Consider the following 26,789-nt stretch of genomic DNA (forward strand, 5'->3'; position numbering starts at 1 on the left):
ATCAATTTGTAGGAGTTTTATTTTTATATATTCTTGGTATTTATTATTTGCCTACTATATATATATATACACACACATATATATAGTAACTATATTCTCCTTTGCTTATGGTGCCATTTCCATACATTATATTAATATAATATTAATTTAATATTATCAAGTTTGTGAATATTTTCCTTATTTTTTGGAATTTCCGTTATGATTTTCCCTAACCTCAAGGATATAAATACATTTTCTTATAACCCTTTGTAGTTTGTTGATTTTTGTTGCTATTGTTTATTTTTTGAGAATAGTGTGAGGTTGAAATCATCCAGTATTATTTTTTTTTCAAAATGGGTGGCTTATTGTTTTGGCAACATTTTTCTATTTATCCATTTTTTCCCTGATTTGAAATACTTAGTTGTATGCCCAGTTCTCATATGTATGTGGGTCTGTCTCTGACCTATCTGTTCTGTTGCACTGGACTGTTTGTTAATTCCTGTGTCAGTGCCACTTCTGATCATCTTATAATAGGCTTTGATATCTGGTGTCTGAGGAAGTCTCTACTATTTGTTATTTTCTTTCAAAATGTTTCTGTGTTTTCTTTAATTTCCCAAGTAAATGATAAAATTGTATTTTTAATGTATTATATTGCAATTAGAGATATTTAAGGAGAAAGTTATATCTTTGTAGCAATGAGTTATTTCATCCATAACATGTTATTTATTCAGATCTTCTGCATTCTTCTAAAACTTTAAGAAGTTTCTTCATAAAAATCTTGGACATTTCTTGTTAGTTTGCATTAGTTAGGATAACTTAAGCTTCTATAACAAATAACTCCAAAATTTCAGTGGCTTCACACAATGAAGTTTGGTTTTTATCTTATATAACAGATCCTATTACACATAATTCTTTAGGACTCACAACTGAGAAAGGCATTGCCACCTTCAACTTCAGGTTTCTAAGATTGCCCTGGCTGTTGACATCCAGCCAGTGCAAAGATTGAAAGAGGGTGGAGAAGATACAACCCTTCCCTTAACTGCCTTAACCAAGTGACACACATCGTTTCTACTTGATTTCACTGGGCAAATGTCACAAAACTCCAGCTAGATATAAGGGAGTCTGGGAAATTCCCTGGCTGGATAGCTGCCTACCAGTTACAACTTTATACAATGGAAGAATAGGGATTTGGGGGACACTTAGCTGTTCTAGCCACCAATATCTTATGTTTATCTGTGGCCATTGTGTATTAAATTATTATGAATAACTAAATTGGGTCAACTTATATAATGGAATACCATACAACACTGAAAATGAATTAATCGAGTTCTACACACACCAGCATGGATGAGTTTCAAAAGCACAGTATTGATCAGAAGCAGAAACAGATTCCAAAAGACATATGAATCAATTTACATTAAGTTCAAATCAAGTAATGCAACCAAATGCTGTTGAGAGACACACACATGCTACAGAACTTTTTTAAAGTAAGGAAATTATTAACACAATGTTCATGATAGTGTTTACATCTATGGGGGTGAGGGAGGGGAAACACAAAGGCATGACACATGTGCCTGTATGACAAGCTTCAAGGGAACTGGTGAGGCTGTATTTCTTAAGCTTGGTGATAAGGGATACTGCACTCATTTTAATTTTTATTTTTGTTATCACCTTCAGACATTATATGAAGAAGGAAATGGCATCTCACTCCAGTATTCTTACCTGGAGAATTCCATGGACTGAGGAGCCTGGCAAGCTACAGTCCATGGGGTTGCAAAGAGTCAGACACAACTGAGCGACTTTCATTTAGACATTGTATACACTCTTGTCTGGTTCATCTCCCTCCCTCCACACACAAATACATGCACATAGCCATGACACACTACAGTGAATTTAGGATATTCAAAGCCTGAATCAGAAATTACAGGGTTGAAGTCAAGCCACACAGGAACAAAGCAATGAATCCAAGGAAATATAAAAATAATTAAAAGCTACTGCTTTCATTTAAGGCCAGATGAAAGCAAATAAGCTTAGAGTGCAGCTGGAGTAATTTAGACTAGAATAATTTAGACATTAGGAAGAAGAAATTCCTTGCTGAAACAGCATGAGACACCATCATACATTGCCAGTACATGTAGGATAATATTCTACAATAGAGAAAAGCAGTTGTTCTTCTTGGGTTGGGCTGAGCCAAGGGATTTTAATTGAAGAGGCAACTCTGTGCCATTACCTGTATCTGCCAGGATCACTGTCTTGAGAAGAATTCTAACAGCTTGTCTGACACATTGGGGCTTGTAGCATTTTTACCATCCCAGATGGTGAGGGGTGAAGCACTTGTTGGAATCAAGATTGCCAGGAGAAGTATCAGTAACCTCAGATATGCAGATCACACCACCCTTATGGCAGAAACTGAAGAACTAAAGAGCTTCTTGATGAAAGTGAAAGAGGAGAGTGAAAAAGTTGGCTTAAAGCTCAACATTCAGAAAACTAAGATCATGGCATCCGGTCCCATCACTTCATGGCAAATAGATGGGGAAACAGTGGAAACAGTGACAGACTTTATTTTTGGGGGCTCCAAAATCACTGCAGATGGTGACTGCAGCCATGAAATTAAAAGACACTTGCTCCTTGGAAAGAAAGTTATGACCAACCTAGACAGCATATTAAAAAGCAGAGACATTACTTTGCCAACAAAGGTCTGTCTAGTCAAGGCTATTGTTTTTCCAGTAGTCATGTATGGATGTGACAGTTGGACTGTAAAGAAAGCTGAGCGCCTCAGAATTGATGCTTTTGAACTGTGGTGTTGGAGAAGACTCTTGCGATTCCCTTGGACTGCAAGAAGATCCAACCAGTTCATCCTAAAGGAAATCAGTCCTGAATATTCATTGAAAGGACTGATGTTGAAACTGAAGCTCCAATACTTTGGCCACCTGATGCAAACAACTGACTCATTTGAAAAGACCCTGATGCTGGGAAAGATTGAATGCAGGAGGAGAAGGAGATGACAGAGGATGAGATGACTGGATGGCATCACCGACTCAGTGGCCATGAATTTGAGTAAACTCCGGGAGTTGGCAATAGACAGGGAAGCCTGGCGTGCTGCAGTCCATGGGGTCACAAAGAGTCAGACACGACTGAGTGACTGAACTGAACTGACATAAACATGATCGGCCATCAGGGAAGTGCAAATCTAAACCACAATGATATGTTACTGCACAGCTCTCAGAATGGCTAAAATAAAGAAAAAAAAAATAGCAACACCAAATGCTGGTGAGAATGTTGAGAAAATGGACCACTCACACAGTGCTGTTGAGAATGGTACAATCAATCTGGGAAATAGTTTGGCAATTTCTTAAAAAACTAAACATTCAGCTACCATGCTGTGCTGGCCTTAATTGCTCGGTAGTTTCCCACTCTTTATGACCCCATAGACTGTAGCCTGCCAGCCTCCTCTGTCCATGGGGATTCTAACATACCAGCCGGCAATTGCACTTCTGAGTGTTTATTTCAGAAAAAAGTAGTCTTATGTTCATACAAAATTTACATATAAATGTTTATAGAAGCTTCATTTGTGTTGCCAAAATACAGAAACAACTTAAATGTCCTTCAATGGATGAATAGTTAAACAGACTGTGTAACCTCCATACCATGGAATTCTACTTAGTACTGAAAAGGAACAAAATATTGGGACACCCTGGATGAATCTGCAGAAAATTTTGCTGGGCAGAAAAAAACCAATTCAAAAAGGCTACAAAGTATATGATTCCATTTATATAGCATTCTTAAAATGACCATGTTATAGAATTGGAGACCAGATAAGCATTTGCCACAGGTTAAGAAGGAAGTGAGAGACATAGAGAACATATTCATGATTGCCAGGGGGGTGGAGAGGTGGGGAAGGAAAAGATTTGGAGTTTGGGGTTAGCAGATACAAACTATTTTGTATAGAATGGATAAACAACAAGGTCCTACTGTAGCACAGGAAACTATATTCAATATCCTGTAATAAGCCATAATGAAAAGAATTTGAAAAAGAATATATATATATAACTGATCATTTTGCTGTGCAGCAGAAATTAACACAACATTATAAATCAACTATACTTCAAGAAAGAAATAATGAAAGAAAGAAGGATGGAAGGAGAAAGAAAGAGGGGAGAGAGGATACGAGTGGAGGTGGGGTTATTTATAAAACAGCCACACAAGGGCTCCTTATGGTGATGGAAATGTTCTGTATCTTGACTGTATTGATGTTGATACCCTGACTTATATGATAACTTTGCAAGATTGGGTAAAGGGTACATGGGATCTCTTTGTATTCTTTCTTACAGCTACTTATGAATCTATAAATATCTCAAAATTAAAAGGTTAGTTTAAAAAAAAAGTTAAAGGAGAACTAAATAAATACAGGAAAATTAGGTAATAGTGCATATGTTCCCTAAGGACTGGGCAGAGCTGACTAGAACTCTGAATGACTGGAACCCTGGGAGACATTAAATATGCCTACTGACCTAACCTATTTGATTGTTCACAATCACTGGGTTTTCTTGTAGTCTCCGCTGATTAGAGGTAGATTTTGGCTACGGATCTACGCCACCCCACCCCACCCCCAACAACAACTATCCAGCAGATCGTGTGTTGCAAAATGCAAACAAGTCTCAGGCCAAATCCTACCAACAAAAACATCTGTCAGTAAGCAGGCATCAAAGCAATTATGAACCTGTTCTCATAGCTTAGTGGAGTCCCAGCCATCTGTCCCTTAGGCACTCTGTGAAGGCTCATCCCAGGTAGATACGGTCACGTTCTGGGGGCAGGGTGCAGTCAAACTTCTGGCAGGGTTAGGTGACAGAATCCTCCACTCTCCACAGGACACAGGGCCAAATCCATTCAAGGTCAATAACACCACTCTGCCGTGCTCACAGATACCACATCCTTGTTCACAGGAGGGCAAAAGTGCCTGTCCAATACTTCTAGCAAATCCACACATCTTGGAAGATACTGCCTCAGGAAAATTATTGATAACATTTCTTAGGCTAAGGGGCAGACTCTCTAATGAAAGTCAAGTTAGCTGAAGCACAGATGTTGATGAACTCTGATATAGAGTTCATCTTTAAAAATTAACTGAAACCTGGATTTTAGCCAAAGTCTTGGCAAAAACAGCACACTCTCTGGGTAACTTGCAGAGAGTTTAATAAAAGGCTTATTTACAAAGTGTGAGTAGTGTGTGGAGAACCCACGATATTCTGGAGCTATTAACAACAGCAGCTGTGAACCTGAAAATGTTGGGGGATGAACAGGTACCAGAACCAGAGGGTGGAGAAGGCTGCTCAACAGAGCTCCAGCCTTCAGCAGAGGGACACAGCCCTCCCTGACCCACAGACAGAGAGAGAGCAGAAAGAAACCCAGCTTCATGTTCCTGACTCCCTCTTCCCTGTTGCCAGTGTCTCCCAACCCCCACAAACCCTGCTGAAGCCAGAGGCCAATTGAGGTCCTTGGTGCAGGTCAGCCTCCTGGGGCACAGAGGAGGGTGAAGGAGAGCAGGGAGTGAATCCGGAGGGGGCAAGTAGAAGAAACTCAACACACACCACCTCTGGACATTATCTTCAACTGTTAACCCATGGCAGAAATGTGGACTCACTAATCTTACATACAAATTTACCATACAACCCAGTGATTACATTCCTACGTAATCTACCTAAGAGAAATGGAAATATACGTCCATGCAAAACAGCACATAAGAATATTCACAGCAGCATATTACATAGCTCCCAAGTGGGAAAAACCCACATATTCATCAGCTAATAAATGAAGAAACAAACTGTGGTATATCCATATGATAGAATATTATTCTGCAATAAAAACTAAAGAACCACTGATACATGCTATAACATTGATGAACCTTAAAAATACTCTGAAGGAAATCAGGCACAAAGACTGCATTCGGTGTGGGGGCATTTGTATGAAATGTTCAGAAAAGATGAGTGGCAGCCTAGGACTAGGGGTAGGAATGGGGGATTAACCATGACCAGTTGTCAGTGATCTCATTAGGGTCATTAAGATGATGGAAATACTAAAACTGGATAGTGATGATGGTGAAATCTTTGGTTAATTTACTAAAAATTATTGTACTGTACACTTAGGTGAATTTTATGGTATGTGAATTATACCTCAAGAAACTGTTTAAAATAACTGACTCACATATATGATATATATGATATATGATATGATATATGATATATAATATGATATATTATGCATGCTGAAGTATTTTAAAGCAAATTATACTCAGTCTAACAGCTGATCTTCAGTCATAAAGTATTATTACAAGTTCCACCCCTGGCCTGAAATCTGTACAGTGAGGTTTCACCGTTTATACATATATATATATTTATATATTTATATTTATATAATTAGGGGTGATATTCTGGGTTCGATCCCTGGGCTGGGAAGAACCCCTGGAGAAGGGAAAGGCTATCACTCCAGTATTCTTGCCAGGATAATTCCATGGACAGAGGAGACTGGCAGGCTACAGTCCATGGAGTTGAAAAGAGTCAGACACGACTGAGTGACTAACACCTTTCCTTTTTCTTCATTCTGCATCTGCTGTTTCTTTAAATAGTTGATTTCCTAGTATATTTTTAAACGACATGCAAAGAAATTTACTCACAGACAGTTTGGCTGGAACATAGCTATGGAAAGGAAATAAGCCACGGAAAATCTCTCAAAGACGTTTGTGTCAATTTTGACTGACTTGAGATAGAGAAAGCTTCATTCAGACCAGACTGAACAAAGGAGAGGGTAGGAAGAGGGTCCCTGAGAGAAACACATTTTCAGCTGTGCCCATACCACACTTCCCTCTGAAAAACAACCACCATGGAAAAACTAAACCAAGAAGAGTGAGCCCCAAGGTAAACTATGGACTCTGGGTGATAATGATGTGTCAGTGTAGGTTCACTGATTGTAGCAAACTTGCCACTCTGTAGTGTATATGGGGACAGGGGGTATATGAGAACTCGCTGCACCTTCTGCAAGATTCTGTGGTCAGTCTAGAACTGCTCTAAAAAGTTGTCTATTTTAAAACTTTCAAAATAAATAGAAAATTAAAAGATAAAAAAATTTTTTTAAAGAACTGTCCAATTTTAAGGCTGGTGATATTGTGAAGTCTTCTCTTTCTCTCTTGGAAAATCCCCCACCTCCCACCCCACAACAGCCCTCATCTTCAATCTGGGAATCTAGCAAAGCATGGCTAAAAATTAAGCACCTTCCTCTCACAATTCACTTCATCAGCCTCCTGAAAAGGAGACTGTCAATTAAATGGAAAACAATTTGCATTTTCAGCACAAAGGACTCTCTGCCTTGTGGGCTTCCAGCGTCTCCTGAATTGTGCCATTTCTCTCAAGAGCCATAGACTTTTTAAAGGTTCTGTGTGAAGTGGTCAGAGCCAGGAGGGGGGCATGGAGGACACTTGATTGTCTGGGCCAGCATTGTTCCCTTTGTCCATTTGAGCAGGGCTCAATCCTATTTCTAGAATGTCCAGGCTGACAGGCTCCATATATGGGTTTTACCACTCCCCCCCTTCAGGGAGTTAAGCCCCAGAATCACTTTCTCTCCCAGAATTCCCTGCTGGGCACTGTGCTAAAGAAGAATGGCTGCTGCTATGATGAATAGGCCATTTTCCTTCTGCTGCGTGTTAGGGCCTGGGTCAAGGAAGGTGCTTGTCACCACTAATCTATAACAGGTGGTGGGAACATCATGGAAGACAGGGCTTCTTCTGTGAGGCAGTAAATAAAAGAAAAGCTTGAATTCAGGTGCCAAAGGAACAGAAATGGTGTGAAATACAGAGTGAAGCAGAGGCTTCAGAGGTGTGAAGAGCAGTCTCATTCTTGTCCTCCTTCCTCCATGCCATCCCTCTCCACAACTTTTTTCACCTGCTTCCAGTAATGGTTGACATTCCTTTAAAAGGAGACAAAGTCTCTCTTGCTTCTCTAAGTATAAATACAGACTAGGTTAAAAGGCAATATAGAATAGGCTTCCAGAAAGATGGAGTGAAAATAGTTTTCCCTATTTCTACTATGACATGCAACTAAAACAGGCAATGTGGACATAATACATAAATATAAGAAGACTCCAAAAGAGAGTGAGAAGAGTAGCTATGGGCCTTGAGACCTGAGGAAACCAGCCATGAGTTTCCTGGGTTTTATTTTTGCCTCATATATCCCAGACTTATTTCTGGAGAAGCTGGATATTCAGAAACACCAACAGATATGGACATAAAAAGTCCCAACAAGAGCCTGCTGTCTCTAACAAAAGGACTAGAAAAGGGGCATCCTAGCAAGGTGTTATTTAGAAAATAACTGCTTTACTGCAGGCAAACAACTCAAATATATATATCAGCTTCTACTGCCACCCTCACCTCCAAACGTTGAGGGTGGAGCTGACATTTCCACCCTGGGGAGGCTGTTCTAACAAGGATTCCAACCCCTGCCAGGTTGGCATCAGATAAGGCTGAGCAGAATGCCAGGACTTTCATCCCAGCCATCCTACTCCTCATGTCAGCTGAGACTTGAGCTTCCACTTCTACCCGACAGTGCCAGAGCACCCCCTCAGCTCTCTCCCCTCTTCCTTCCCCTGGGATGATGACAGAGGAAGCCTAATGGAGAATCAGGACTTATACCATCACTGCAGTAACAGTGAGCTCACTCCTCCAAGTACCACTTGTGGAGAGCAGTAAGGATGCACTCTTTCCCCCCAAAATCCAAAGTGGCCTGTGAGGAGTCAGAACTCCTACCCATATCTAGCAACCCCCAATGGAGGCCAAGTGGAAAACCTGGGCTCCTGCCTCACCTGATAGAAAAAATGTCCGCACCCTCTCCTCCCCCTGCTGAAGCAATGTCCATGCATACCTAAATAGGAAAATTTAAATATGATCCAGAGTCTCACAACTTAAAAACAAAAATGTCCAAAATTCAATTAAAAAAAAAACCTTCAACACACCAAGAACCAAAAAGATCTCGGTTTGAGTAAGATAAAAACAATCAACAGATACCAACATTGAGATGACACAGATATTAGAATTATCTGACTAGAATTTTTAAAAAGCTACCATAAAAACACTTCAGAGAGCAATCACAAACCCAAGTAAAACAAAAGAAAAATAGAATGTTTCAGCAAATAAATAGAAGATATAAAAAAAAATCAAATGGAAATTTTAGAACTGAAAAGTACAGAAAGCGAAATTAAAAACTCAATCGATGGGCTCAGTAGCAGAATGGAGAGACCAAGGAAAGAATCCATGAACTTAAAGATAAAACAATAGAAATTATCCAATCTAAACAGTGGAGAAGGAAATGGCAACACACTCCAGTTATTCTTGCTTGGAGAATCCCATGGACAGAGGAGCCTGGCGGGCTACAGTACATGGGGTCACAAGACTCAGACATGACTGAGCAACTAAACTGCAATCTAAACAGAGAAAAAATACACTGAAAAAAATGCACAGCATCTCAGAGACCTATAAGGAAGGACTACAGGAAAAGTCTCACATTTGTGTCACCAGAGTCCCAGAAGAAGAGAAGAGGGCAGAAGGAATATTTGCAGAAAATATGAATGAAAAATTCTCAAATCTGTGAAAATGTATAAACTTACAGATTCAAGAGGCTAAGTAAATCTCGAAGAAGATAAATTCAAATAAACCCACACCAAGAAACATAACTAAACTCCTGAAAACTGAACACAAAGAAAAATGTCTTGAAGGCAATGAAAGAGAAACAACACTTTACCTATGAGAAAAATTATTTGAATGACATGAGACTCACCAGAAACCATAGAGGCCAGAAGGAAGTGGCACAACATTTTCCAAGTGCTGAAAGGAAAGGATTGTCAACTATAAATCCTATATTCAGAGAAATTATCCTTCTGGAATGAAGAGGAAATTGAGACGTTCTCTGACGAGGAAAAACAATGAGAATGTGCCACCAGCAGAACTACTATAAAAGAACAGCTATAGAAACTTCTCTAAACAGATAGGAAATTAAAAAAGAAAAAATCTTGAAACATCAGGGAATAAGAAAGAACAATAAAAAGAGTAAAAATATGGGTAAGTACCACACATTTTCTTTCTCAAAAAAAAAGCAATGTATGGAAAAGAAAAGGCAGCTTATACATCCAATAATAATAGTGGCTAAACTTGGAGAGCTTACTCTATGCAAAGCATTTTGCCCATCTCATCCATTTAACTTTTACAAAAGCCCAGATGGAATTATCATCTCCTCCAGTTTATTGATGTGGAAATTCTGCAGTAAGCATATTAGAGGCAGAGTTTGAACAGACAGTCATCTAATTAATTTTCAACCTCAAATTCTTAACTATTACAATCCATAGTATTCCAGACTCTGAACTGCTTTCCTTGAAGCAGCAATTAGCAGGGAGACAAGAACAGGTTCTCTGGAAGAGAGAAAATCTTGCATGAAAGAAAGATCCCAGAAAATTGTTTAACACAGCCTTAGAAAAGAATGAAAGGAAACAAAGAATAAGATTCTACAAGAGCAAAGCAACAATTAGTTTAGAACAGAAACAGAATTTGAAAGTTCTTAGGAGGTATCTTTTGTTCTAGTAAAGACCTAGAAGCCCAGAAAGGATGTATAATTTGTCCAAAATCTGCAGACCGTGTCTGAGTGAGGACTAGACCACTGCAGCTCCTGGTCCCTAGACCACTGCCTAGTCACTAAGTTGTGTCCGACTTTTTGTGATCCCCATTGACTGTAGCCTGTCAGACTCCTCTGTCCAAGGAATTTTCCAGGCAAGAATACTGGAGTGGGTTGCTATTTCCTTCTCCGGAGTATCTTCCCAGGGATCAAATCCACGTCTCCTGTGTCTCCTGAATTGGCAGACAGATTCTTTACCACTGCACCACATGGGAAGCCCAATAATAGCTTACCAAACTACATATCCTGTAAACGCATTTTTAGAAAAGCGTAACTACCTACTATCTATCTATCTACAGAGAAACAAAAAGCCTGGAAGGAAACACTCAAAGACATCATACTCCAGTGACCCTCAACCCTATCAGATTCTCTCTTTATATTATTTTTTTAATGCTCATTAATCTTCTTGAAACGAAAGTTTTATATATATATGTTACCTGCACAAATGATTTTTAAATTAACATATGCCCTGGCTATAATGTAAAGGATAAACACAAGGAAAAGTAGTTTATAATTTTTATTATTTTAAGTATAATAAATGCTTATGGTACAATTACCCTAGAAAATAACAGTGCCCCCATAAATTCCTAAAACAACTACTAAGGAGAGATACTGCCACCTTTGAATATCATTGTATTTTTTTAAGGTAGCCAGGGGGTGAGATTATGATTTTTAAACTTCCTTTTCAATAGAAAATAGTTTTCTTCATAAAGGAATGTCTGTTGCTTTTATAATCAGAAAAGTAGTGTTTGCGGTGACACATGACACATGACATAAAAACACCATAGTATTTAATACAAGGAGAGGAGAAAGATCTCCAAGAATGCAACCTACCTCGAATGAGTAAGCTTTCCCAATCCCATCTCCTGCTCCAGTGATCACTGAAAAAAGCAGAAATGGTTTTAAAGGATAGAATTAATTAATCTTTGAGGTCTTCTTTCCTGCTGGCTACATTTGACTGCAGGCCCACTCTCTAGGATACAATATTCCAAAGCAATGCCCTCCTGCTCTCTAACCCAACTCTGCTCAACTGTGACCAACTCTGCCTGATTGCGAAGGTTCCAGCCTTGACTTCCTTCACTAAATGTTCAAAATGAAGCTTTTTTTTTTTTTGGATGGGGTTGGGGGGAAGAGTTGGTGAGGCTATGGAAAACACGGTCCAAATGAAACAAAGTACCTCAGCCAGAGAACTTTTTATTCAGACCCCATAAGCGTTTACAGTTCTAAGCCTTAATTCATCAAGGACAAGCAGTGTACTCTATTATCTCTCTACCCACACATCCAGTTGTCACTGTAAGGATGTTTCAAAGTTCCTAGTAAAAGTCAAGTTCTCCCCCATTTCCTATCCTCACCCTCATAGGACAGCAGCAATCAAAACCCATGGAAGATAGAGAACTTTTAACAAGGAGAAAAATACAGAAATGCAAAAAGAAGATGGAGTGGCATGAAGGAACCTAAAGGATTTGTGCTCACTAGATCCACTGATTAATAGATGACAGTGAGATGTGCCATCTAGTCCTTTTATAGTCCATAGCACATAGATTTAAAAAAAATTTTAATTGGAAGAATATTGCTTTACAGTGTTGTGTTGGTTTCTGCCATATAAGAATGGAAATTGGTCATAATTATACATTCCCTCCCTCATCCCACCCCTCTGGGTCATCATAGAGCACCAGGCTCTGTCCCTGTGTTATATAGCAGCTTCCCACTAGCTACCTATTTTACACAAAACTGTGTATATATGTGAATTCTACTTTTTTCAATTCTTGTCACCCTCTCCTTCCTTCACTGTGTCCACAAGTCCATTCTCTACATCTTCATCTCCATTCCTTCCCTGCAAATACATACCATATATTTTTCTACCATTTTTCTAGATACCATATATATGTGTTAATATATGATATTTTTCTCTTTCTGACTTACTTCACTCTGTGTAACAGGCTCTAGGTTCATCTACCTCACTGCAACTAACTCAGATTTGCTCCTTTTATAACTGAGTAATTTTCCACTGTATAACAGCACATACATATTTAATGATTGAGCTCTAGAGTAACACTCAATTGTGTGAATATCATAGTTTCAAAATAAACTACAACTCAGTATATACCTATCTGCAATTTACCTTTGCAGCAACAATCGAAGCATATGCTTTCCAAAAGGGTGTACGAAAGCTGTGTGTGCATTTAGTTTACTTGAGAGGGAGAGCGGCCAAGCTGAACAAACTTCAAGCAGCACACTGGCAGAAGCACCCTCATGTTAAAAATTACCAATTATTTTATATGTTTATTTGGATACTTTTAATTGACTCCATGCATGTGACCTATTTTACTTGATAGAGGTATTATTCTCTGGGTTCTGTTATCTTCTGCTCCACCTTCCCCTTCCTTACAGGCATCCTCCAAATCACCAAGTACCAGGCCTGAACTATATCGTCAAGATACTGTCACTAAGCGGCTGGCATCTACTGAGTACTTACTTTCTGCTATGCACTTTATTTGGGAGGTTTGTTTGCTATTCACTTAGGCCTAATTATTTACCAACTAAATTACACAGCAGGTTTACACAGCATGAGATGGATAGGAGCTGGCTTCTGAAGTTCCTGGCTGCCTCCCCTCCCACTCCTGTGTGTAGCAGTGAAGTCCTCAGTGCCGCCTCTGCCCCAGTTCCCAGATCAGCCCTGGGACACAGGTTAAATTGGGTCCAGGCTCTGACACCCCACAGCCACCTGGGCTCCCACTAGCAGCTTCTTCATGGGAGTTGGGGGTGAGGGTGACAGGTGAGGCTGTTTGAATTTAGGGGGAAGGTAGAACAGGCATCGTAGATCCAATAAAGCTCTTCCTTGTCAGACTTACAGAAACACAGAAAGTGCATGTGGCTGGGCAGCCCCACAGCCACCATCTCATCTAACATTCAAAACAAGCCTGTAATGCGGGGACCATCATTTCTCTTATAGATGAGGAAGCTAAGGGAAAGTTCTTAACCCAATCAAGGCTGCGGTGCTAAAGATGATGGCAGCAGGATCTGAACCCAGGCTCTGATCTTGGCCCCACACCTCTATAGAGGATACCAGTGACAAAATTAGGAAATTGGCCACATATGGCTGCATGTGAACTTCTTTTGGAATGCTTGTTCCTAGAAGGGCCGAGTTCTAACCCCTCAGAGCACAGCATTTATTTATTTATTTTTTTTTTTATAAATTTATTTATTTTAGTTGGGGGCTAATTACTTTACAATATTGTAATAGTTTTTGCCATACATTGACATGAATCAGCCATGGGTTTACATGTGTTCCCCTTCCTGGACCCCCCACCCACCTCCCTCCCCATCCCATCCTTCTGGATCATCCCATTGCCCCGGCCCTGAGCCCTTGTCACATGCATCGAACATGGAATGGTGTTCTGTTTCACATATGATAATATACATGTTTCAATGCTATTCTCCCAGAACGTCCCACCCTCACCTTCTCCCTCAGAGTCCATAAAATTGTTCCATGCATCTGTGTCTTTTATTCTGTCTCGCATATAGGGTTATCGTTACCACCTTTCAAATTCCATATATATGCATTAGTATACTGTATTGTTTTTCTTTCTGGCTTACTTCACTCTGTATAATGGGCTCCAGTTTCATCCATCTCAGTAGAACAGATTCAAATGTATTTTTTTTAATGGCTGAGTAATATTCCATTGTGTATATGTACCACAGCTTCCTTATCCATTCGTCTGCTGATGGACATCTAGGTTGCTTCCATGTCCTGGCTATTGTAAACAGTGCTGCGATGAACATTGGGGTACACGCGTCTCTTTCAATTCTGGTTTCCTTGGTGTATATGCCCAGCAGTGGGATTGCTGGGTCATATGGCAGTTCTATTCCCAGTTTTTTAAGGAATCTCCACACTGTTCTCCATAGTGGCTGTACTAGTTTGCATTCCCACCAACAGTGTAAGAGGGTTCCCTTTTCTCCACACCCTCTCCAGCATTTATTGCTTGTAGACTTTTGGATAGCAGCCATTCTGACTGGTGTGAAATGATACCTCATTGTGGTTTTGATTTGCATTTCTCTAATAATGAGTGATGTTGAGCATCTTTTCATGTGTTTGTTAGCCATCTGTATGTCTTCTTTGGAGAAATGTCTGTTTAGTTCTTTGGCCCATTTTTTGATTGGGTCGTTTATTTTTCGGGAATTCAGCTGCAGAAGTTGCTTGTATATTTTTGAGATTAATTGTTTGTCTGTTGCTTCATTTGCTATTATTTTCTCCCATTCTGAAGGCTGTCTTTTCACCTTGTTTATAGTTTCCTTTGTTGGAGCACAGCATTTAAATCTGTGTGGAGCCGGGCTTTCGGATCCAGAATACTCAAGTTCAGACTGCTCAGCAAGTACATCAGGAACTTCATACTGACCTGAGAGGAAGGAGTTCTCACACATACCTATTCTCTCTCTCTCTCCAGATATAACAAGCAACAGTTAAAAACACATTTTTTCATGCCAAACAATTTTCATGTAAGAATTTTTTAATTTCCAATGCTGAGGGTATAAGGTTGCCAGCTTTTGCAAATAAGGATACAGGATGCCTAGTTAAATTTGAATTTCAGGTAAACAACAAATAATTTTTTAGTACAAGAATGTCCCACATAATAACTGGAGTGTCATATATTAAAAATTATTTATTTATCACTAAATAAATTCAAATATAACTTGAGTATCCTGTATTTTATCTGGCATTCCTATAAGGTTGTTTACAATCTCTCCTATTTAGCCTGAGATTGTATTCCTAAAGCCACTTAAATTCTTTTTTTTTTTTAAATCACTGGATTTCTTACTACCCTATTGTAGTGTAAAACCTGACAGTTGGGTTTTTGTTTTCGTTTTTTTCTTTTTCGTAATGCAAGTGCTTAACTTATGCTTTAATTGCCAGTTAGGCATCAATTTCAAAGAGGCATCTATTTTAAAGATGGTGATCGCTAATAAAAGTTATGTTGGCCACACGATAACGTAAAGAGCCAGGCAACCTCCCACAGATGAGGTCTCTTTTTAAAAAATGTTATTCTTCAGTTGCTAAGTCGTGTCCAATTCCTTGCCACCCCACAAAACTGCAGCACACCAGGCTTCCCTGTTCTTCACTGTCTCCCAGAGTTTGCTCAAACTCATGTCCATTGAGTCAGTGATGCTATCTCACCCTCTGCCAACCCCCTCCCCTCTTGCCCTCAGTCTTTCCCAGCATCAGGGTCTTTTCCAATGAGTCAGCTTTTCCCATCAGGTGCCCAAAGTATTGGAGCTTCAGCTTCAGTCCTTCCAATGAAAATTCAGGGTTGATTTCTTTAGGATTGACTGGTTTGATCTCCTTGCTGTCCAAGGGACTCTCAAGAGTCCTCTCCAGGACCACAATTCAAAAGTATCAATTCTTCGGCACTCAGCCTTCTTTATAGTCCAATTCTCATGTCTGTACATGACTACTAGAAAAACCATAGCTTTGACTATACGGACCTTTGTAAAAAAAAAAAAAATGATGTCTCTGCTTTTTAATACGCTGTCTAGGTTTGTCACAGCTTTTCTTCCAAGGATCAAGCATCTTTTAAAAACCTTGGTTGATTTCAATAACTGACCATTTCAACCACTTGTTTTTTCTCTTCCTGCGCTTTAAATTCCCTCTCTTATGTTATAAATTCACTATTAAAGAAAGAGTTCTTGAAACCCTAGGCCTCCACCCCAGAATAAAATAAAAGCAGAACCCCAGGACCGTTCACTCTCTCCTTCTCTGTCTACACATGACCTTGTTGTGGCACCAGGTGTGCTATATAATTTACAGGCCCTGTAAGTAATAAACCTTTATTTTTTCTTAAGTTTCCTGATGGTGCTGAAAGGCATTTTGCAATCATAGTAAGACCTACAAGGGCCAGCCAGGTCACAGCATTGGTTATTGACAGACTGACACCAGCACATAATACCAACTTTGAAATGCAAACTTAGCACTTCATTCAAGGAGATGCTGAAACCATAGCCTCATGTTCTTTACCTTAAACTCAGTATAGGGCTGCAATTTTGCATGGCAGGTTCAGAAGCTAAATCCTATTGAGAGGCAGTGATTAATCAATCTACTTGGGACATAAACCAGACCCAGATTCTGAATATAACCATTTAAAAACATGTCTCCACAGAGATCTTTATTGCCTTGATTTTGCATTACCCTCACTTTGTGAAATGTCTCTGAGAAATTATTAGAATAAAATGGATTTAAATTATTATTGGATTTCAGGATTTTGAAGCTTCTTCTAAGAAAATAAAAGCACTCTGGGTTTTTGAAAATCTGAGGAAGAGGATACATAATTTTCTGCCTCATCTATCATTTGTATCATCAGAAACTCCAAAAATAAGAAAACCCAACTAGTGAGGATGAGAGGAAAAGCACACAGGTAAGAACTGAGTCACATTCTTCCTGAATGATTCTCCTGATGCCTCACATCACGTTTTTCAGTCAATTTCATTTGTACTTTCCAACCCCACAAATTAACCCAAAGGAATTACATCTTTGCTCTCAAAAGGGAAAGATGCAATATATCATTGAGACCTAAGTAATAATAAGAACAACAACAAAAAAAACAAAAGATGGAAAGCTTTCTTTACCTGCCCATTCTCCCATTGACCTCAAGAAAGATGTTGGCAAAACTTTCCGGCAGTGCAGGAAAATACATTTAGAGAATCTCACGCATTTCAGCAGGTAGGCCAGGCAAACCAGCAACCCTACGAAAATGAAGAACTGCTCCAGAACCTCCCCCATGATGGCACCACGGAAGATGCTGTTTCAGACCTGGTCCAGCCCCTCACAGCCTTGGAGGTGAGCGTGGCTGCTCTGCAGGAGCGTCAGTCCCCTTCTAGAGTCACTGGGAACATTCCAATCAGTCACTGTGTCGAGGCGTTCAGATTAGAGTAACTTCTTTACACAATCCTCTGATTCACAGGCTTTGGAATAAAATATTCTTTCTAATATCTTTATAGCACTGTTGGGCTTTTGTGAGGCAGGGGAGTGTTGAAGAAGTCAAAGGTGAACATAAAGATAAAGCCTGGACAAAGAAAAATGGCAGCCCAGCATTCCCTCCCTAAATCTGGAAGCTAAAAAAGATACTAAAAACTATGCAAAATTCTAGAAGTCATTCATTCACTTAGTCAACAACTATCTATTGACTGCCTACCAGGTAGCAATCACTGTTTGAGGCCTTGGGAATAGAGAATAGTAAACACGGACAGTGACTGCCAGGGGGAGCTGAGATTCAGAGTCAATATGCAAATAAATAAGATAATGTCACATACCAGTGCCATAAAAAAGTGCTGTGGAGTGACAGGAAAAAGTTCTGTGAAGAGGTAGTATTTTGAGCTGAAATTAGAGTGGAAAGGAGATAGCCCTACAAAGATAAGTTTTCCCCTCCAGGCTGAGGGAACAGCTAGTACAAGTGACCTGAAAGGAGAAAGATGCATGTATTTGAGGAATAAATAGCACTACATAGAGGATCTGGTGTGTACAGAACAAAAGGAAAGAATAAAGTAAGATGGAGGCATGGGGAGGAGCCAGATACTCCTGGTGAGGAGTTTGGACTTTACTCAAGTGAGAGGAAGCCACCAAAGACACTCAGATAATTGCTGCTGTTCAGTCACTCAGTTGTGTCCGACTCTTTGTGACCCCATGGACTGCAGCACACCAGGCCTCCCTGTCCATCACCAACACCTGGAGCTTGCTCAAACTCATGTCCATTGAGTCGGTGATGTCATCCAACCATCTCATCCTCTGTTGCTAAGTTGTGTCCAACTCTTTGCGACCCCGTGGAGTGCAGCATGCCAGGCTTCCCTGTCCTTCACTATCTCCTGGAGTTTGCTCAGACTCATGTCCATTGAGTCGGTGATGCCATCCAACAATTTCATTCTCTGTCATCCCCTTCTCCTCTGCCCTCAGTCTTTCCCAGCATCAGAGTCTTTTCCAATGAGCTAGCTCTTCTCATCAGGTGTCCAAAGTATTGGAGCTTCAGCTTCAGCATCAGTCCTTCCAGTGAATATTCAGGGTTGATTTCCTTTAGAATTGACTGGTTTGATCTCCTTGCAGCCCAAGAGATTCTCAAGAGTTTTCTCCGACCCCACCATTCAAAAGCATCAGTTCTTCAGCTCTCAGCCTTCTTTATGGTCCAATTCTCACATCCATACATGACTACTGAAAAAAACCATAGCCTTGACAATATGGACCTTTGTTGGCAAAGTAACGTCTCTGCCTTTTAATATGTTGTCTAGGTTTGTCATAGCTTTTCTTCCAAGACAATAGCATTATATAATCTGAGTCACTCGATGCTGAGAAAAGGTGACCTTTTGGAGGTGGGGATGGAGAGTGGTCATGACACTGAAACAGGGGAGTGAAGAGACTCTGGCATCATCCAAGAAGAGTGTCCTCATGTTCAGCTCTTGGCCCTCTTCTCTTTGGTGTCCACACTTACTGATTTGATGACACTACCTAATCTCTTGACTTTAAGGACTTTGTGCACTGAGAACCCCTAAATGTATAACTTCAGTGGTAACTAGACTGCTCAACCATACTTGCATTTCCATTTGAATGCAAGTAACATTAACACCTCCATGTGAATGCTTAATAGTCATCTCAAGCTTAAGTCTAATAATGGCTTCTGATATTACCTTGAAATGTCAAAACTTATTTCCCTTGCAGATTCCCCTACACCAGAACATGGCAGCTCTTATGTTCCAGTTGTTCAGATTAAAAACCTTGGAGACAGGTTTGCCTGTATGTCAGGTGATGAGCAAGATCCTTTCAGTGAGAAGGAGACACAGGAAGGAAAGTGAGAGGTACAAGTTACTGTCAAGTTCAGCCTGCATTCCTCTCTAAACCATGCCATGTATTTACCCTGGCACTTTCAACTAAGGTCCTTATCTGGAGTAGCTTCTCAGTTCCAATTGTCACTTGTTCATAAAGCTATGGGCTACCTGAAGAGAGTACAAGTAATATGGAGATTAAACTAAAATTAGAGTAAATGAGATGGCCTTTGCCAATGGCGGCTCCCCACTCCTTCCCATTTTTTCCAACTGTCCCTTATTTACTATGTCTTGTGTACCCAACTCTGCACTAAGCACATTACAAGGATTACCTGTCTTGGTTAATTATTACTCTTTCCACTGATGGTTAGTTGGCAGAAGCAGATAGTGTAGATCAACCTTCTCAGCTCATCCACAAATGTTACCAAAGGAGTGAGAGGCTGAGGTGTTTGATAAACATGAAGACAACAATTATTGTTTTTACTATGGTCTGAGAAAGGCCTGGCCAATGCCCAGAAGGCTGTCCTGTGACTCTGCTTTAGTTTTCTTCTGAGCATATTTTTTTATTGGCTTATCTTATTTATTGTTTGTGGTTGGGTCTCCTGCCACGACAAGTAAATTCCTTTGGATTGGGACTTTGCTTTGTTAGAGCAAAAGTACTCTGACCCACAGCTCCTCAACATAACAACTGGATACAAGTAGAAGAATATTCAAAAGAGCATTGTTCCAAGAGGAAAAACTGGGAACTATCCCAGTGAGCTTATTCTCACAGTGGAATATTATACAGCAGTGCAAATGAATGAATTACAGCCAAACAGAACAATATGTGACATTCAGAAACATAATGTTGAGTGAAAAAAAGCAAATGCCGGAATATTACATCAAGTCTGATATTTTATAAACTCAAAAAAACAATATAAAGCAATATATTGCTTATGTTAAAATGTGATAAAATTGTTGTTACAAACAATGGAATAATAAACACAAAATTCAAGAAGATGGTTTCATCTGGGGAGAAATGGTATGATAGAGAGGCCCTATAGGCAGGTATAAGCTACTGGTATCATGTGGTTCTTGAACTGAGTAGCATGTACGTGAGTGTTCACACAATATAATAAATACTGTGTTTTATAACTTATATGCATTTTACACATAATCTTTTGCTTGTAATAATTATATTATACCAAAATGTACAGTGAAAACCTGAATATTCATGATAATTTCCAACTTGAAAATTAAATAAAATATAATTATATGGTTTAAAAAAAAAAGTACTCAATAAATGTTGTTGCTATCAGTCACTCAGTTGTGTCTGACTCTTTTTGACCCCAAGGATTATAGTTTGCAAGGTTCCTATGTCCATCGGATTCTCCAGGTAAGAATAATGGAGTGGGTTGCCATTTCATTCTCCAAGGGATCTTCCCAACTCAGGGATCAAACTTGGGTCTCCTGCACTGCAGGCAGATTCTTTACCGTCTGAGCCACCAGGGAAGCCCACTCAATAAATATTCACTCTTTAAGGAAAAAGGGAAAATGAGCCTTTATTTTATGTGGGTGCAATGAAGTTTGTCCTGTTAAAGAAGTCTTTGGTAGACTGGTGACAGACACTGGTACAGGTGAGGGGCAAGCTGCAGAGCCTCAGGGAGGAGGGCTGGATCTCGACTGGAAGCCTCTGGAGTTAAGTGAGGAGGAAATGCAAAAGAACGAACAAGGCAAAGAAGGGAACGAATTCCTTCACAACTGACCCATTTATCAATATTTGGTTGGTGTTTATCTGTCCCAGAGGACACAATGGTTGGACTCAATGTGATAAGATGCAGAGGGGAGAGCCAAGGAGGTGGGAAACTGGAGAAATTCAGAGAAAGAAAGAGGCCTGAAGAAGGCTCTAAGATATTTGTAAGGGAGTGGCCTTCCCCCTGAAGCATCTGTATAAGTAAGCTGTGGTACGCGTTAGGGGAAAGGATTATAAGAAGTTTCACACCAGAGAGACCTGAAGAAAATCTGACTTTGTCGCCAAGTTTTCAGTAAAAGAAGACAAAACTAATTTTTTCTAATGATGTGTGTCATCAACTGTCATCCAGAAATGGAGAGCGGCTTTCACAAAGGTTTCCCAGATAGCTCAGTTGGTAAAGAATCCACCTGCAAAGCAGGAGACCCCAGTTCGATTCCTGTGTTGGGAAGATCTGCTGGAGAAGGGAAAGGCTACCCACTCCAGTATTCTGGCCTGGAGAATTCCAAGGACTGTATATTCCATGGGGTCGCAGAGTCGGACACAACTGAGCGAACTTCACTTTTCACAAAGAAAAAACAGGAGCTAACAATTATGTAAAAATTAGCTCCCTGAGGGTAGATTTCTAGAAAGTGGCAAGGTTTAGAAAACCTGAGAGAAAATAAAGAAACAAAACAAATTATCCTGGGCTTGGGGACTGTGTATTCTGCCAGTAGTTGGACCAGAACTCTTTGTCCAATGAATCGGTTTTTCTCCATCAAAGCTGAACTTGTCAGACAGACCTTCAAAGGGTCCAAGGTTCCCAAGAGTCCCAGAAAACATGTGTCCCCTCTTCCTTCTCTGTCTCAAAACCCCTCCTCCACTGTTGTCTGTGGCTCCATTTCCTTGTCTATGGGGCAGTGTGCAGCCTGGTAGGCTGGAATCAGAAGAGACATTCCTGACCCCATGCACCCGCTCTTCCTTCCCCTTCTTTTGGTGTCAAAACTCTGGGGGACCAAGTCCTGGGTTAGTGTTTCTGGTCTTGCCTAAAACCCTCTGTGCTGGTCTAACAAACAATAGCCACTGTTGTGTAAGTGACATAAGTCAAGCCAGGAGCACGCAACCCAGAGAAGTATATTTTATGTTTTGATTTCTCCTTTCCTTTTGGCAAAAACTTGTTTCTATTCCTGCCAAGGTAGATATAAAGCATTCTTGGTGTGGAGTGGAAAGAGGCCATTCTGTTTGATGGCACTTTAGCCTGGTGCCTGTTCCGGATGACCCTCTGGTTACAGAGACAGCAGTGGGAAAGCGGTGTGGGTAGGCCTGGGCTTGTACAAACAAGGTACTCCAACTCCCACGCTGGCTCCCAGATCAGCTGGAAGGTTTTCAGCCAGGGCTAGATCTCCTTAGCACAGAGTGATGGATTGCAGATTTGATAAGACCTCAGTTCAGTGATGGTTCAGACAGTAAAGAATCTATCCGCAGTGCAGGAAACCCAGGCTCAATCCCTGGGTCAGGAAGATCCCCTACAGAAGGAAATGGCAACCCACTCCAGGATTCTTGCCTGAAAAATCCCATGGACAGAGGAGACTGGCGGGCTACAGTCCATAGGGTCACAAAGAGTCAGACACAACTGAAGTGACTTAGCACACACACTCACTGCATCACACAGTGCATAGAGCCCTGTGTCTGAGTTAGAGGCAGGCTGAATTGAGGGAATACTTTCTGACTAGTAGAAGTCACATGTACTATTGAAGAGATGATGACACTGGTATCATTTGTGGCATCATCCTTCTCCCAGCTACCCAGGTTGGAAAAAATTAGTCACTTTAATAAAATTTCTTACTTTGCTTTATGCCATAGACAGAAGTGATCACAGAATCCAACACTACAAACAACCCCTCTGAATGATTCCTTTTCTTTTCATGCCCTGCCATCTCTAAGCACCATACTTCGTCTGGGAGGGAGCTGGGAGAAAGGTGGGCGTGGGCTCTGGAGAAAGACATTCTGGATTTGCACATTGGCTTTGTCGTTTGACTTGGACAAGCTAAACTTACTGTCCCTCGTGTTCTTCTTATACAATGGACTTGATAGTACTTATTTTTCAGGGTTACTGTGAAGATTAAATGAAATAACATTTATACAAATGCAGATAACTAAAAACAGCATGCTTATTTAACTTCTATAAAGAGTACATCATGTGAAATGCCAGGCTAGATGACTCACAAGCTGGAATCAAGATTGCCAGGAGAAATGTCAACAACTTCAGACATGCAGATGATACCATACTAAGGGCAGAAAGCGAAGAGGAACTAAAAAGCCTCTTGATGAGGGTTAAAGAGGAAAGTGAAAAAAATGGATTAAAACTCAACATTAAAAAAATGAAAATCAAGGCATCCTGTCACTTCATGGCAAATAGATGGGGGAAATGTGGAAACACTGACAGATTTTATTTTCCTGGGCTCCAAAATCACTGCAGATGGTGACTGCAACCACGAAATTAAGATACTTGCCCCTTGGAAGAAAAGCTATGACAAACCTAGAGAGCATATTAAAAAACAGAGATATCACTTTGCCAACAAAGATTCGTCTAGTCAAAGCTATGGTTTTTCCAGTAGTCACGTATGGATGTGAGAGTTGGACCATAAAGAAGGCTGAGTGTTGAAGAATTGATGCTTTTGAACTGTGGTGCAGGAGAAGACTCTTGAGAGTCCCTTGGACAGCAAAGAGATCAAACCAGTCAACCCTGCATATTCATTGGAAAGACTGATGCTGAAGCTCTAATATTTTGGCCATCTGATATGAAGAGCCAACACATTGGGAAAAAAACCCTGATGCTAGGAAAGACTAAGGGCAGGAGGAGAAGGGGGCAACAGAGGATGAGACGGTTGGATGCATTACTGATTCAATGGACATGTGTGTGTGTCTTAAGTTGCTTCAGTTGTGTCTGACTCTTTGCGACCCTATGGACTGTAGCGTATAAGGCTCCTCTGTCCATGGGATTCTCCAGGCAAGAATAGTGGAGTGGGTTGCCATTTCCTTCTCCAGGGTATAGTCCCTGACCCAGGGATCAAACTTGTGTCTCTTAAGTCTCCTGTCTTGCAGCCTGGTTCTTTACCGCTAGCTCCACCCAAGAGAGCCAGTGGACACAAGTCTGAGCAAAATAGCGGAGGACAGGGAAGCCTGTTGTTGTTCAGTCGCTCAGTCATGTCCGACTCTTTGTGACCCCAGGGACTGCAGCACACTAGGCTTCCCCAACCTTCACCATCTTCCAGAGCTTGCTCAAACTGGCATGCTGCAGTTCACGGGGTTGCAAAGAGTCAGACACAACCTAGTGACTGAAAAACAACAACAAACAGCAACAACAAACAGCACGGTTCCCGTTATTCTTTTAGAGGTGATCATTAGAAGAGAAAAGTTGATGATGTGCACCAAAATGTTAACAATGTTTTTATACTGAGGTGGTGGGATTTATGAGCTTTTTTTTCTTTTTTAATTTTATGTGTTTATTTTTGGCTCTGCTGGGTCTTCATTGCTGTGAGCAGGCTTTCTCTAGCTGTGGCGAGTGGGGGCTACTCTTCATTGGAGTGCACAGGCTTCTTATTGTGGTGGCTCTCCTGTTGCAGAGCATAAACTCCAGGTTAGTGGGCGTCAGTAGTTGAGGCTCTAGGGCACAGGCTCAGTAGTTGTGGCCCACAGGCTTAGCTGTCCTGAGGCATGTGGGATATTCTTGGACCAGGGACTGAACCCATGTCCCCCAGATTGGCAGGCGGATTCTTAACTACTGGACCACCAGGGAATTCCGAGCTTGTTTGTCTTAAACTTGCATATTTGGGCTTTTCTGTATTTTTAAAATTTCCACAATGAATATGCATTACTTTTGTAACTGAAAATCATAAACATGAATTAAAATCTGCCAAAACTTGAAGAACCAGCTGAGATACTTCTTTTATTAAAACTTTCCAGATAGTCCAACTGGCAGAATCAAAGCTCAGCTACAAAAGATGCATTCCAAGCTCACTCACAAGTTTGTTTCAGCATCAATTCCCTACCCCCAACCTTACCCCTGGGGCTTCCCTGGTAGCTCAGCTGGTAAAGAATATGCCTGCAATGCAGAAGTCATCAGTTCGGTTTCAGGGTCGGGAAGATCTGCTGGAGAAGGGATAGGCTCCTCATTCCAGTATTCTTGGGCTTCCCTGGTGGCTCAGCTGGTAAAGAATCCACTTGCAATGCAGAAGACCTAGGTTTGATCCCTGGGTTGGGAAGACCACTGGAGAAGGGAAAGGCTACCCACTCCAGTATTCTGGTCTGGAGAATTCCATGGACTCTATAGGCCATGGGGTCGCAAAGAGTCGGACACAACTGAGCGACTTTCACTTTCAAACCTACCCCCCCACACATACAGCTAGATGTTCCTTGACATACAAGTCTCTTTATAAAGCAACTTGCAAAATGGCACCTTGCTTCATTAGATCAAGCAAATGAGAAGTCAGATGAAAGAGGGAAGCCACATTCTTTTGCAACCTAATCTTGGAAGGAACCACCCATTACTTTTGCTGTATTCAATAATGAGAAATTAGTTCACATTCTAGGTCCAGCCCATATTCAAAGGGAGGAGATTATACAAGGAAGTGAATATGAGGAGGCAGGCATTGTGATCCATTTCAGAAGCTATCCACAACATGTACATATTATACGATGCCATTTCAGTTCAGTTCAGTCCAGTCACTCAGTCATGTCCGACTCTTTGTGACCCCATGGACCACGGCACGCCAAGCTTCCCTGTCCATCACCAACTCCCGGAGTTCACCCAAACTCATGTCCATTGAGGTGGTGATGCCATCCAACAATCTCATCCTCTGTCATCTCCTTCTCCTGCCTTCAATCTTTCCCAGCATCAGAGTCTTTTCAAATGAGTCAGCTCTTCGCATCAGGTGGCCAAAGTATTGGAGTTTCAGCTTCAACATCAGTCCTTCCAATGAATATTCAGGACTGATCTCCTTTAGGATGGACTGGCTGGACCTCCTTGCAGTCCAAAGGACTCTCAAGACTCTTCTCCAACACCACAGTTCAAAAGCATCAATTCTTCTGCGCTCAGCTTTCTTTATAGTCCAACTCTCACATCCATACATGACCACTGGAAAAATCATAGCCTTGACTAAATGGACCTTTGCTGACAAAGTAATGTCTCTGCTTTTTATATGCTGTCTAGGTTGGTCATAACTTTCCTTCCAAGGAGTAAGCGTCTTTTAATTTCATGGCTGCAATCACCATCTGCAGTGATTTTGGAGCCCCCCAAAATAAAGTCAGCCACTGTTTCCACTGTTTCCCCATCTATTTGCCATTTAGGGCAAACCTAATCTTCAGTAAAATAAATCAGAACATTGATTTCTTGGTAGACATGCAGTGATTGACTGGGTAGGGTAATAAGGAACCTTTCTATGGTGATGAGGATGTTCTATATTTTGATAAGTATGTCTGTTTATGACAGTATGCCTTTACCAAAACTCATGTATTATACACTTAAGGTCTGTGTAATTTATGAAAGTAAATTATACTTTGGATTTTTTAAAATTTTTGTTTGGCTGTGCAGGGTCTCG

General features: G+C 40.7%; 1 protein-coding gene across 2 annotated transcripts in view; it reads right to left on the minus strand.

Moving 5' to 3' along the window:
• HSD17B3 (hydroxysteroid 17-beta dehydrogenase 3) overlaps positions 1 to 17,550 on the minus strand; it is a 50,943-nt gene extending 33,393 nt beyond the window's left edge. For both annotated transcript variants that reach the window (XM_081523079.1, XM_081523071.1), the window contains exons 1-2: positions 17,301 to 17,550; positions 11,517 to 11,563 (exon numbers count right to left, since the gene is read on the minus strand). In XM_081523079.1, the coding sequence (XP_081379205.1) occupies positions 11,517 to 11,563; positions 17,301 to 17,454 (201 nt within the window). In that variant the 5' untranslated portion in view covers positions 17,455 to 17,550. The remainder of the gene's footprint in view (positions 1 to 11,516; positions 11,564 to 17,300) is intronic.
• Between the last annotated feature and the right edge of the window lie 9,239 nt (positions 17,551 to 26,789).

Source organism: Giraffa tippelskirchi, chromosome 1, assembly GCF_054371585.1.
Source record: "Giraffa tippelskirchi isolate mGirTip1 chromosome 1, T2T-mGirTip1v1.2.pri, whole genome shotgun sequence".
NCBI classification, from domain to species: Eukaryota; Metazoa; Chordata; class Mammalia; order Artiodactyla; family Giraffidae; genus Giraffa; species Giraffa tippelskirchi.